The sequence below is a fragment of the Meriones unguiculatus genome, chromosome 8 (genome assembly GCF_030254825.1).
Source record: "Meriones unguiculatus strain TT.TT164.6M chromosome 8, Bangor_MerUng_6.1, whole genome shotgun sequence".
Classification (NCBI taxonomy): Eukaryota; Metazoa; Chordata; class Mammalia; order Rodentia; family Muridae; genus Meriones; species Meriones unguiculatus.
Window position 1 is genome coordinate 17,405,102 of NC_083356.1, and position 14,371 is coordinate 17,419,472.

Consider the following 14,371-nt stretch of genomic DNA (forward strand, 5'->3'; position numbering starts at 1 on the left):
TCCCAGACCCACAGCTACCCAGAAGAGAGTCACACATTTCCACCTTGCTCCCCGGGGATGGCAAGCAAGCCTTTCTATTTCTGCAGGGCTGGTGATGGGACCCCAGGGCTTTGCACGCGCTGAGCAAACACCTCGGAACCCTGGCCCAGGCCGAGCGAGACCTCTGACTCCCTGACTTTGCCTTCCTCTCTTGGCTTAAAGTGGCTCGTTCCAAGTGATGGCTTTCTGTTGTGAACTTAAATCAGCAAATTAACACTGGCGGATAGGCTTTGGTTATGAATTTTAATGCCTTCCATTCATTCGCAGTCCAAACAAATTACGTATCTGGTGCTTTATTGAATACGTTTATTGCCATTTTATTATAGTCATTGGCAATGAGAAAGCATAAAATATTAATTTAAAGAAGCAATCACACAGATTATCTCTTAAAGCGGCGTGCACGGGATGTATTCAAAGGCATCTGATGTGCTTGCTGCTCCCTAAAGAGGAAACGAAGCGGATTTTTCCGTGTGGCGTTGGCGTGGTTGCGGAGATAACACATACTGGGCAAGTCCTCTACTACCAGGCTGCTCCCCAGCCCTCCGTTTGTTCCACGATTGTTAAAAGCATTAACTGGCCCTGGAACCGAACTGAATGTGACGGTCCCAGCAGCCTCCTGACCCCTTGGCAACTCTGTGTCACCATGTCCTACAAGCACTCAGGTCACAAGGCCAAAGGTGACCCAGGTGTTTGCTTCAGAATAAAACACCCCTTCCTGGAGGTGTTGGGGGTGGAGGGAAAGGAGGAGGAAGGAGGGAGGTCCACAGGCTCACGATAGACACTCACCAGAAACCTACGAGACTCGTGAGAAGCTTGTGTAAGGTTTTGTAGACGGCGAACAGCTCCCACAGGGAGATCCAGGATTGCAGCTCTCCTGAGCTGCCTGTCACCCATGCCGAGGTTTGGGGCTTCTCAGCGATGCTGCTGTCTGAGTGACCCCATCAACACGCTAGTCTGCAGACTAGGCTTACACAGAACCCCCTCTTTAGTCTGTCAGTCCGTCCCATCTGAGATGAACAACAACAGCCTTCTCCGGGCTGGAGAGACAGCCCAGCTGTTAGGAGCACTGTTTACTCTTCTAGAGCACCCAGGTTTGAGTCCCGTCACCCAGATGGCCTGTCACAGCTATCTATAACTATGGCTCCAGGGGGGTTGACACTCTCCTCTGGCCTCGGTGGGAACCAGGCACGGACATGGTACACACATGCACCTACAGCACGCGTGCACACACACACATAGGCAAAACACCCACACACATAGAACAAAGAGCAAGTCTTCCCGAAGCCATCACACAGCAGAGCTGAGAGGCCGATGACGGCCACCAGTAGCTCCCCATTCACGCCGCGCAGGCGCACCTTGGGCAGATCTGTGCGTCAACGCTTGGTTTTCATTTTCCCGTGGTTGTGTGTATATGTGCGCTTGGGAGTGTGAGGTGCAACTCAGGACGACCTGGAGTGTCCTTCTTCACTGGCCCGGTATGTGTTGATTAGGTCAGGCCATGTGGCCAGTGAGTCCCGGGAATGTCTCTGCCTCCAGCGTGGGGCGCCCAGCACACAACAGTATATGGTGAAATACAGCGTGCTCAGGCATGGTGGCAATGGCCCTGTTTTTAGTTTTGTTGCTGTTGCTGTCATCTCAGATGAGAAGACAGAGGTGGCTCTGCAGGGTATGACAGGCCATCGGATGGCATGGCTGTAGCCTTGACATTAAGGAACATTGAATGGGAGCATGTCAGCAGCAGACCCATAGGGGAGGAATAGGTACAGAGAGACCTCAGAAACGTTGTGTAAACTGTCACTTCCTGGCCTGGTCTCTCACCAGCGACCCCTAGAGAGCCATCATGGCTACTGCAGGCACCTGCCTTACACAGCCATTGGGGTGGATCGCCAGGGAGTCCCAGCAGCATACTTCCACAATCCATGGTTTGGGGGCAAACTACTTCACTATACAGTGCGTTTTCCACCTGAGAACACATGGCTGGGTGCAGAGGTGCTGTGTGACCCAGCGGAAGCTGCCACAGGCGCCACTCAAGTTGTTAAAACAGGAAGCAGCCATGTGCTCACGTGGCCCAGAGTTGGTCCGGCCGACCATGCCCATCATGGCACAAAGCGCCATCAGACGGTGCCGATCCAGGGACACACACATGGGAAACAACAGCCGATATCCCAAGATGCTCCCCTCCTCCCCCGCAGACTCATCCTGCTCCATCCACTCGGGTCACCAGACACAGCCCTGCTGCGCTCAGGGAACAGCGCTAGATCATGCCTCCGTCGCTGCCAGGCACAGAACCACCCGTGACAGCCTCCCCACCACTTCCTGTTGCTCCCCAGTGGTGACCAGCCTGAAAAAAAAACCCTGAATTACCTTAAAGGTCAAGTCTCGAATGGGTGTGGGGCTGGCACCTAGAGGCTCAGTGCTTCCCCAGCGTCACATACTCTTGTGCATCCAACCCCAGGGGTTGCCCTGGGCCTGACAAGGTGGTCCAGAGAGCCCCCATCTCAAGATGCTAAAAATCCTGCCTGCCAAGTCCTTCTCACAGCCGGGTGCAGCCGAAGGCACCAGGGTCAAAATGTGACATCCACAGGCACATTTTGCCTTCCACACGTGCCTTTTGCACTGCAGGCCATGAGAGCACGCAGATGGGGCTTGCCCAGGGTCCACAGGAGGACATGAGGAATCCTGTCCTGATGGCCCAGGAAGGACAAGGACAAGTCTGAATCCCACCAGATTTCCCTTAACCTCTTCTCAGGGCTCTCGGCTTGCATGGGCCTTAAAGATGGCCAGGGCTTTGAGTGAAAAACCAAACCTCATGCAAGTTTCTAACACGGAGCAATTGACTGAAGTGAACCATTTAACCTGTCTCGGGCACCTGCCACACAGCAGGCCCTGCCCTCCTCTTCCTCCTCCTCCTTTTCATTTATCTATTTTTATTTTATGTGCATTGGTGTTTTGCCTGCATGTATGTCTGTGTGAGGGTGTCAGGCCTTGGAGTTAGAAGTTGTGAGCTGCCATGTGGATGCTGGGCATTGAACCCGGGTCCTCTGAAAGAGCAGTCAGCGTTCTTAACCACTGAGCCATCCCTCCAGCCCCTGGCCCACGGGCTGACCACACTGTGGGTGACCTGATTGCTTTAGCTGCTTTAAGATAAAACATTGCCTTGGATTTCCGTCAGCCAGGTCTACTGCCAAAGCAGGGGACCCAAAGAGGGACAAACTCCTGACCCAGATGGAAAGGCAGATAGGATACTGGATTGGGGCTGGACTAGCGGTGCCTGTGTGACTGGGCACAGAGGAAGGCTTCCGGAGGAGGGGCCCAAGATGAGTGGGTAAACACTAGAGGAAGATGACAGATCCACTGAAGGTCTGTCCTGCTAAAGGCCTGTGAGCACGTTCCCCTTGGAAGGTGAGAGGAGGGGTCCTAGCCTGAAGGGCAGAACTGAAGGGTGACCAGAAAGCTCTTGTCCTCTGCCTGGTCACATGAGTAGTGGGCACTCATCCCCTCAGTGAGGACTCTCTCCTGTAGAGTTAAGCTTAGCCACTGGAGGCAGAGGACCGGGGCAACCTCCCAGGACACCGAGGGTCCCAGCATTCTAGCAAGAGTAGCCTTCACCCTCCATCACTTACTATTGCAGGCTGACGCCAAACTGCTGGGTGGGCAGAGGCGGCCGAGGTGGTGGAGTCTTGGTGGGAGGGGGCAGCTGGCCTTTCTGCAGGTTTTGCAGCTTCTCATCATACCTATGGACACAACAGGAGAGCGTCACCTCACAGCCGTGGAAGCCATCTCCAAGTGCTGTGTGGGAGATCGGGCCCCAATCAACAGCAACAGAACACCCATGTATGCGACCTCTCTGGTTTACGTTTCGGGCATCCTGGGCGGGGCACTGGTGCCCTCAGAGAGAAGTGAAGGGCTCAGAGGCAGAGGAGGCTCACGAGCCCCACTGGAGCTGGCCTGCCCGGCACAGGCCTGAGGCTGGGGCTGCTCTGCTCACTGACCCTGTGCTCTGGCTTGCCACAGACACTTGGGAAGGCATCCAGCGGAAGCTGAGTACGATGCCGCTAGCTGTCCTGCAGAGTCCCTGCGTCTGCCACCCCTGGAATATTTCATTCTACACACAGCTCATCTGCACACCAGGGAACCCCTTTCATATCCTGCTCAGAAGCAGAACCGCAAAGCCGTGCCTCAAAGTGTGTGTGTGTGTGTGTGTGTGTGTGTGTGTGTGTGTGTGTGTGTTTTAAATCAATTTTGCACTGTCAGCGTCAAGAGCCAGAGCAACACTGCACCCTCCCACGGCATGCAGCCTTCGAGGCTTGCGCTCCTGAACAGGTGTGTGGATACTGGACCACACAGCCGTGCCCGGGGAAAGGTGGGGACTCACTGCACGACTTCCGGGGGTACCAGCAGCTGGTCGCACTGAAGGTGTTCCCGGAGCTCACGCAGGGTGCTGCAGTAGGTGACTTTTTTCCCAAACTTGTGACTGAGGGAGGAGAAACGAGAGAGTAAGACAATGGGGTGAAGGAGAGAGGGATGCACAAGCTGAGGTGCTGTACATATGACAGATTATGCACTGAGACTCAGGATGGGGCAAAGGCCCTGGAGGCTCACCTGCATAGAATGGTGCGTGTCCAGTTTGAACTGGCTGTGAATTTACATAGAGCAGAGAGCACAGGGGCGCCTTTCTGTGTGGGGTGAATGGATGTGTCTTAGTTTTTTTTTTTCTGTGATAGACTACTAAGACAAGAGCAACTCAAGGGTGAAAGGGTTTATTTTTAGATCAGAGTTCAAGGTGTAGCCCGTCAAGGCAGCAGGAGCTGGAAGCAGCGGGTCACGTCATGTCCAGGGCAGCAGAGAAGGCACGCAAGCATGCCACTGCTCAGTTTCCCCTCTCCCTTTATACAACCCACGACCCCTGCCCAGGGAATGGTCCCACCCACGGGTGGCAGCTGGGCTTCCCACCTCTGTTAATGAGATAGTCCCTCACGGGCAAGCCCGGAGGCCCTTCTCCCATCTGATTCCAGGTCCTGCCAGGGTGACCTTGATACTGACCATAACTGTGTGCCAGGCTCAGAGGACCAGCAGACCGAGTCTGCATGCCTGGAGACTCCATGGTCCCAGGTGAGTGGCGGTTTTGTGTTGGGCCGAAGGGTAGAGACCTTGGGAGAGTCACCAGGGGTGTTTCAGGAGGCCGTGGAGAGACAGTACAGCCTCTGCCTGAAGTTCTATTCTCTCCCAGGGATCCGGGACAGCCATTTGACCTGTCAAGGCCTGGGTCCCACTGATATAGACTCAGAACTTGAGCCATCCTGCGGACTTGCAATGACTTTCTAAGGCTCAGCAATGCCAGATTCTGCTACCTTTAGAACAATCCATGTGTTCTCCGCACTGTAAATAACATGGAATTATCTAACTTACCGCAGCCCCCCTACCCCCAAATAAATCAAGACCACAAGGGATCATGATAGATGGATGGGAAACCCCTGGGAGCAGAGTAGAATTGAGTCCAGTGCCAGCTCCAGCCTAAGCCAGTTCCGGCACCCCAAGAGAGGCCAAGGCCTGTGCTCTGGCTCCCTCTCGTGGGCAAGAGTGGATCAGACCTGGAAGCTAGATGCCAGCCACAGGAAAGATAGCTTTCACAGACTGCCAGGGAACCTGGGCTGTGGAGAGCATGGGCCCTGGGCCCTGAGGAAGGGTTGGGGTAGATCTTGTGGGATGACCTCAAACACCTGTGCATGCCTATAACAGACAGCTTGGAAACAGTCTGGTCTCTGCTCTGGGGACATTAAAGGACGACAAAACGTAAGAAAACACCCAGCATGGTTGGGCTTCCTCACTGTCACGCTCAGCTGCAGAGGACAGGCTGGCCCAAATCATTCCCTGAAGACAGAGGGTAGGAGCCATGTGCTGGGGTCCCGGCTTCTGTTGTGTAAACTGGAGCCCTTTCTGGGCTTTGTAAACTTGATGGTGGCCCTGGGGACCAAGATGCAGGTGCAGAATGTGGGCAGTAGGCCAAGGGGTATTGACATCAGTGTCAAGGGCCAGCATTCCTGTCCACATCCTCAGAATGCCGAAGCACATGGCCTGGACGGTCATGTGACCCCCACGATAACCCCTAGATGCCTCAGGGGCAGACCCTCATGGAACCCTCCTATAGAGGTGCATCTCAGAGAAGGTGATCAGGGTCGGCTGGGCTCACGCTCACCTGATGAGGGGCTTGAAGATGTTCCACACAACTTTGATGAGGCTGGTGGGGTGCACAACATACAGGGCCTTCAGGTTCTTCTTGTACCTGAGGAGGGAAAGGTGAGGTCACTTCAGGTCCCCCAACTCCAGCACTCTGAGTGACTGCACAGCAGGTCCGAGATGCAGAAAACCCACTTCTCAACAGGCTCGATTAATGGACGTGGATTAAAGCCCAGAAAGAACTGGGGGGTTACGGGGGAGGGGGTGCATGCCTTTAATCCCAGCACTTGAGAGGCAGAGCCAGGTGAAGCTCTGTGAATTCGAGGCCAGTTTGGTCTATTTAGAGAGTTCCGGGCCAGCCAAGGATGCACAGTGAGACCCTGTCTCCAAAACAAAACCAGAAACCAGAAAGGGAAGGGGCTAGGGAGATGGCTCAGTTGGTAAAGTGGCTGGAGACCCCAGAACCCATGTAAGAAAAGCTGGGTGTGGTGGCACGTGCTTGTCATCTCAGTGCTGGAGAGGCAGAGGCAGGAGGAGGATTCCTGGATGGCCACCCTAGCCTCCTGGACAAGTTCTAGGCAAAGGAGAAAGCCTGCCTCAACAAACAGGATGGATGGTGCCTATGAAGGAATGATAGTTGATAGTTGGCTTTCACACAAACACACACACCACACACCACACACCACACACCACACACCACACACCACACACCACACACCACACACCACACCACACACACACACACACACACCATAGAAGGTGTTTTCCCTCCACCCTGGTCAACCACTGCACTGTTCACACTGCACGTGTGTGAAGTGGAGCCTGTAGCTATGGATAATTTTGCAGGTGCAGATGATAGGCAGTCAGGGGACGGGGCATGGAGCACAGCCCTAAACCAGGATGACCAAGCTGCGGCTTCCAGCCTGCTGTTAGTCGGAAAGAAAATCCCAACAGCTTGATTTTACCAACGAAGACTCAGGAGCCAGATGCTGGGGTGAAAACCTGCTAGCTCCTAGAGGTAGAGAAAGCTCCCAGCTGACCTTCCTACTCAGCTCAGGTCCCAAAGGAAAAAGCCAAAAGCCTGTTAGTTCAGCTGATGGCTCAGGAGAAAAGGGCCTGGTAGCTCCTACCCAACAGCTCAGGAGGAGAAAGCCAAAAACCAACCTAGGGTTGACTTGATTAAATCCTGCATACAGAAAGCTCTAAGATTAAAGGTTGTGTTAGGGCCGAACTATAATCACCTGTTTACAATAAACAAGAAAGTTCTTGGACTAAAGGTGTGTGTGAGAGCTGAACCACACCAAACAAGATACAGGTTCTTACAGTTTACAATCTCGAGGTTCGAAATGGGATCAAATACCCTGCAACACTCACCAGTAGTGATGTCTTATGGGTAGTGTGCATAAAGCCGTGGAACGGGGCATGATTTACTCCACAGATGGCCGGGAGGACCCTAGAGTGCCTGAGAGTGAGATATTAAACTACAACGGCACCCCAGAAGGCCGGGACCAGTTTAGGGGTATGACACGGGTCTGTCAGGACAGAAATCAAAGCTCAGAAGGAAAAAGAAAAGAGCATCTAAGCAGAGGGCTGAGGTACCCTGGCACGAGACATCAGAGCAGAGTAGGTGAGGATATCTGGAGGAAAGTAATCCAGGCCAGGAGGAGGGGATGCATCAGGAAGAAGTTAAGCCAGAGTGGGGAGCCGAGGTGAGCATGCAGAGGAGTGGGTGCAGGGCTCCCCGTGAACACACACTGTCAGCTCATGAGGCTGATCAGTAATGTGACAGCCCAGAGCAACAAAGGCCTCAGGAAGGAGGCAGGATCCCAGGAGAAACGCCACATTCCAGGGCTGGGGTCAGAGGTGAAGAAGGCAAGGAGAGAGTGAAGGGGTGAGACAGGTCCCTGAGCCAGGCTGAGGGATGACGGTGGAGATAAATTTGTGTCTTGTGAGCAGTAAATGAGAGTAAAGAACATACTGGAGAAAAAAAAAAAAAGTGACCTCTCCAAAGTGGTGGCCATAAGACAAGCTTCAAGAAATCTGCTGCCTTGGAATTCCAGAAAGCAGCTAAACCCCACCGTGCACCCTGGAGCCCAGAGGTCATAAAACCAGACAACCTGACTTATCTTTTACCCTGCAGCTAGGAAAGTCAGAAGGTCACAAAAACAGGCAGCTTAACTTATCTCCTACCTCACGCTTTCAAAAATCAGTCTATCAGAAAAGCAAAACAAAACATAGAAATAGTTTCTGGGTCTAGAAGAGCCAGGCCCTCCCCCCCTCTACCGTCCACAAAAACTGAGTCTCAGATCCTGTGCGCTGCATTCATTCTTCTGTGCCCTCGGATACCAAGCCACAAGGAGTGAGGACGCCAACCTCTCAGACCAGCAAAGTCTGCTCTTGACGTTTCAAGGTCAGGCAGTCTGTTCTTTCATCTTCCTCCACTGATTTATTTCTTACACCTGCCTCGCTGAATAACACACCAAGTCCCCATAGATATAAGTGAGTGAAAAGGAGAGGGCTCATCCTACATGTCAGCCAATGCCCCATCACCTCCCAGTCCCTCAAAGTGAGAGCGAAGCCAAGCACGAAGGCCATCAGCTGCATCTGGCCACAAGGGGGGAGAGCCCGGAGCTACTCCCATCGAAGAGGCAGCTGCTCTCACCGGGAAGCCTGGAACAGGGCAAGGACCCCTGGAATCAGGTTATGTAAAGAGTGGACACTTAGCAGGTGTGGCCTGGCTTAGAGGGTCATAACCCAGAGGGAAGCAGGTGGGATTCCTCCAGGGCATAGCAGAGGCAATGTGAAGGCTCTCCCAGCACGCATCAGAGCTGAAGTCCCAGCTACAGGCCTCTAGGGACAGAGGGCTCATTGTCCTCCACAGATCACACTGTTGTATAGTTTTGGTGCCTAAAGAATCCACTTGTTTTTTGTTTGTTTGTTTGTTTTGTTTTGTTTTCTACAGAGCCAAGGTATACAGTCTCATCCCTGCCCCCCCATCCCTTTCCTAGAGAGTGAGAAAATCTTTATCACTTTGTTTTATATGGGTTTTATTCTTGAACCAGGGTCAAATGTAGTCCAGGCTGGCCTCAACCTCGAATAGCCTAGGATAACTCTAGTCCTCCTGCCTCCATCTCTAGAGTGCTGGAATTACAAGCATGCCCCACCATATCCAGCTGATGGTGGGAAAGGGAGCACTAGAGTTCAGCTCCTCCATTCTAAAGACCACGGCCATATCTTCTTCCCACCTCCACCTGACACCCGCTGGCCCAGGTTAAAGGAGCAGGAAGCAGGAAGTCAGTCAGCGCCGCATCCCTGTTCACAGACAGCTGTGTTCTCTGATGCCCTTCAGCATGAGTGTGAATGGCTGTTCACACAGGACATAGGCGGCCTCCAATCTCTATCTGTTGATGTGGCCTTTCACTTTGTCACCATTCAAAAACCACTGGCCTGCTAGGCATGGTGGCATATTCCTTTAATCCCAACACTTGGGAGACAGAGGTTTGGTATACACAGAATTCCAGGCCAGGCAGAGCTATAGAGTGAGAACCTATAAAAACCAGACATAAATCACTGCCCTTCACCCAGATGCCAACCTACACACTTCTGCCTCCAGAAATGGAACCGAAGTATTGAGATTCTGTAGTCTTCTCCCAGATGCACCCCCTCTATCACTAAAATGAGATGCCAGCATCAGTCCCTACCCATTGCATAGCCCATAAAGCCCCACCTCTCCCTCCGCCATTCAGCCCACCCTTGTGGGTACTTTGAACGTACTTCCGGTCAAACTCCTTGTAGGCATTCTGGAGCCAGCCGAGGGATGGTTTGTTCTGGCTGCTGAGGCCGTAGTGAAAGTAGACGATGGTATAGTCATTCTCCACATGCTGGTCCAGTGTGTACTTCAGATACCTGAAGGATACAAGACACAGGGCTCCTTCAGGACAATCCCTTGCTCTGCACTGTGAGTAAGAGAAGTCCATGAAACAGAACCCATGTCCAGCCAGCAGGTGCCAGGAGCCAGCCACGTTCAGGTCACATCCGGAGCAATGTGGAAACTCTGTCCTTGTTGCTTAGGTGACACCTGAGGTTCGGGTGAGGTGTTCCCTCACTGACCACAGGTCACACAGCCAGCAAGAGGACATGGAGCTTCCCTAAATGCAGCCACAGCAAAGCCCCAGAAACTGTGACCACCCCACATTTGGAAGGGAGGCGCTTGAAGATGAATCTGGGGTCTTAGGAGATGGGTGGATGCCGGACCTTCCAGGATGGCTTCCAGGAGAAGTCTCAGAGAAGCCAACCCAGGCCCAGGACCCTTCACGGGTCCATAGAGAAGACCCATAGAGGGACGAAGCTGCATGAAGATGGAGGCAGAGCAGATATGATGCAGCCCCAGAAATTCAAGGATTTGCCCAGTACTTGGGAGGAAAAGGAGACTAGCTGCCTGCTCTCCCCTGGAAGGAAGCATGTCTGAAGCACACCTGCATGTATTCTGCATAGAATACAGTTCTGCTGTTTCATGCCACTAAGTTCATAATCATTTGTCAAGGTAGCCGTCACAAACTGTTCAAGAAGGGGCTGAGATTTGAACTCAGTGCCACCTGGCTTCCAGCCCTGCCCTCACCCCAGCGCTATGATCCCCCACACCTCAGGTGTCTTGCTGGTCTGCTGTGTTTTCAGAAACACACCTTTCTGCTCTCTACACAGCCTGTGTCCAACAGGTATGAAAAACAAGCGTCCACGCACCCAGGACAGGGGACTCTCTCCACCCTCGGAGGTCAATGCCCGCAGCTCAGCTGGCTGAGAGGGAACCAAGCCAACGCCACCGTTCTACATTCACCATGCTGGTGAAGCCATGGTAGCCCTGGTGGTGAGAGCCTCCACCGATAGCTCCGGAGAGGATTCTGGAGATAACGAGCTCAGCACATGGCTGGGTCCACACAGGAAGTTGAGACCAAGATGGCCGCGCTGGAGGGCAGATGCGTGCTGCGGTGGCGGAGCACAGGGTGGTACTTACTCCAGCAGACGCTGGTGGTTGAGCTGGTGCAGGGGCGGCAGTCGGCAGCAGCTGAAGGTGAAGATGCGTCTCCCCTGGCGGTCATCCCCTGGAGGAACAAAGGTGTGAGCCTCCAGCGACTGTGCTGGGTTTCCTCAGTCATGAGCCATGGTGGCCAGGGCAGTCCAGCCAGGGCAAGGCGAGGGTGCCTGTGGCTGGGGCTCGGCCCCGTGATACCCAGGGAAGGTTAAGTGATGTCCATGTGTCCTGAGGAAACCTTCCAGCCGTCAATCACTCCCATTTGATACATGAGCCACCAGGTTAGGCCACCAGTGCCAGGTACCACCGGGTGACAGCTCGTGGGTTTAACTTTAGCCACATTTGACTTCAAGTACAGGTTCTGGCCGCCTCCTTCTCACAAAAGTGTCCCTCAGTACTTTCCTAGGATTCTGAGTGAGGGACAAGTTGCCCGAGGCAGGACAGAAAAACACATCCAGTGTAGGAGCGCCCGTTTTTTTCTTGCACTGAGGGGGCCACGTCACCCTATATTATGACCAGCTCTGGGCACACAGGACTGCTGTGAAGCCTGAGGGATGAATGTGTTCTGGGGACTGACAACAGCCTCTGTGTCTGCAGCTCTGGCCTCCTTGTACCCAGGACAGGGGACGGTCTTTGGCTTCAGGGACGTAGCACACATAGCTCAGCTGGCTAGGAAGGAAGCAAGCTGGCCCCAGCACACAACAGGGGCTGGTGGCTCCTGGTGTCAGCACTGAGCGGAGTTTCCCTGGGACCTCCAACACTCCCAAGTCTACAAGCACTAGGATTACAGGCACGTACTACCACATCTGGCTTTTTTCTTCATAGAAGGCATCCTCCTGCCCCAGCCCTGGATGTCACCCGTCCTGATTCACCTGACCTCCACACCCACCTGTCCTTCTAACCAAGCCGCTGGCCCCCTTGGCTCCACACTGTGCCCACATCTATGAACGCACCACCCCATGCACACATCAGGACTGAGGTGTCAGGCAGTGTGTGGTGGCGTCATGGTGTGTGAAGGGCTGCTGGCTGCCAAGGGCATCTGGTCCCCTGAGGGTATTTGCCACACACCCTGCAGGCTCAGTGGTGTTGACTGAAGCAACCATCTGGACAACGTGGCTCTTCCAGCGCTGCCCTGAATGGACGTAATGAGTAGACTTCAGGGAAAGTGGCTATGGAGGCAGCTTTGGGTTGAATATTATCCTCCTAGCTTCCTACCCCCCCCAAAAAAAAAATCTCATGACTTCCTAGAGCCTCCACATGTGACCTTATTTGCCCATAGGGTCATCACAGATTCAATTAGGTTAAAGTTCAAAATGGGGCCATCCTGGATTTAGAACAAAGAGGCGGGAGACACTGACTTAGGAGAGGACACAGCCGTGGGCCAAGGGAGGTGGGAAGTGCAGCGACAGTTAAAGTCCGAGCCGTACAAAGAACGCCAGGACGCCAGATGCTGGGAAGGTTGCGGTGGACTTTCCCAGACCCCCTGGAGTAGCCAGCCCACCCACACCTTGGATTCTCGCTTCTGAACCCCAGACCCATGAGACCCATGAGAATGTCTGCTGTTAGAAGCTCCTCGGATTGGGGCCCTCTGTTCCAGGAGCCCTGGAATTGTTATTTGTTACTTGGGGTCCATCATCTTAGTTTCTCTGTATTCCAGAGGGTCCTAGGAAACAGAACTTGGTGGAGGGAAATGGATTCATCTATAGTTTGCACAGATCGAGGAGAGAAACAATACATTTGTATTGTGTCTGTAGCCATCTTACAATGTACAGAAATCCATGAGATGAAGGCCAGAGCCATGCGGTTACCCCTGTGTCATGGTTTAACCCGTCCTCTCCTGGAGTAGGCCACTCACCTCAGGCTGCCTCCATCTCCATTCTCAGAATGAAGGGCACACGTTGTCTCTGTTCGGAAGTCAGAATGCCTCCTCTATCCCTCATCCTTTCTCTTCTACATCAGGACCAGGACCCACGGCAAAGACCCCCTAGCTGCTCAGCAGACCTCTGCATCAGTCTGCAAATCACACACATGCAAAGCCCGAGTCCCACGGAAGAGCCACCATCGGTTGCTCCCACTGTCTGCTTGCCTTGTCTCCCTCTCCTCTGCTTGCCTTCCACGGGAGAGCCTCCTGCCCTTTCTCCTCCCCTGCAGGCCCCATGCCACCATCTGTGATTGTCCAGGCCCATCGGCACCACTTTCTATTTGTGGCCTCTTCCACCTTCTCCCTCTGCCTGGCTCCAGCCCTGGGACCTCTGGGGGCCCCAGCAGGCTGGATGTCCCTTCCCTGAGAAATCTGAAGAGACCCCTCCAGGCCCATTGAGGGCTCCTGCCCATCTCTTCTGCAGGTCTAATCATCACTGACTGCTTGCCTGGAGGACAGGACCCAGAAGAAAACAAAGGTCCCCTTCTAGAAACAGACCCATCTCAAGCTCACTTTTGTTGTAAAGAAGCATTTATGGCTGAGTGCAGTGGCACACGCATGTAATCCCAGAACTTGGGGAGACAGAGGCAGGAGGATCTCTGTGAGTTCAAGGCCAGACTGGTCTACAAAGTCTAGGACAGCCAGGGCGACATAGAGAAACCCTGTTTCAGGAGGGAAAAAAAGAAAAAGTACTTAGAGCCATTTTCAGGGTTCCTCCTCTCCTGCTCCCCCAAATGTGAAGCAGGACAGAAGAATACATGCCCAGAAAGGTAATGAGCCAGAATGAACCAGAATCATGTGTGCTGACTACATGGGCACGGGTGGGTTCCTGATCCCCACCTCTGCAGCTGCAAACTGTTTGGTATGTATAACACACCATCCTTCCTCTGCGAAGCTCCAGAGCCTGGATGGTGTTTAAGATTCCGGAACAACCTGCTCGCAAATACAGCATCCATTCATCTCCGTCTCCTCAAGAACTTTGGCCAGGGCTCTGCCTGTTCAGAGCTCTGTGATTTAACCCACCACACAGCCCCCTCCCTTGTCCGGTGGGGTCTCTGGGCACAACACCAGGAAACGGCGAGTTTTCCAAACTGGGTCCTCCTGTCTGGGCCACCGGGTTCCAAAACCAGCAGTAGCTAGTGTCCGAGGGCCACTGATCCCTCAGCTGAAGTTCTGAGTCACAGGATGGCCACCCCCAAAAGACC

At 53.6% G+C, this 14,371-nt stretch overlaps 1 protein-coding gene across 4 annotated transcripts in view; it reads right to left on the bottom strand.

Annotated features, from left to right (window-relative positions):
- The window catches only part of Arhgap8 (Rho GTPase activating protein 8), a 43,854-nt gene that overhangs the window by 13,002 nt on the left and 16,481 nt on the right, over positions 1 to 14,371 (bottom strand). For all 4 annotated transcript variants that reach the window (XR_009593618.1, XM_021630853.2, XM_021630854.2 and 1 more), the window contains exons 3-7: positions 11,228 to 11,315; positions 9,991 to 10,122; positions 6,236 to 6,322; positions 4,415 to 4,513; positions 3,663 to 3,773 (exon numbers count right to left, since the gene is read on the bottom strand). Coding sequence is in view for 3 of the 4 variants with exons in the window: in XM_021630853.2 (XP_021486528.1) it covers positions 3,663 to 3,773; positions 4,415 to 4,513; positions 6,236 to 6,322; positions 9,991 to 10,122; positions 11,228 to 11,315 (517 nt within the window). In the remaining variant the exon portion in view is untranslated. The remainder of the gene's footprint in view (positions 1 to 3,662; positions 3,774 to 4,414; positions 4,514 to 6,235; positions 6,323 to 9,990; positions 10,123 to 11,227; positions 11,316 to 14,371) is intronic.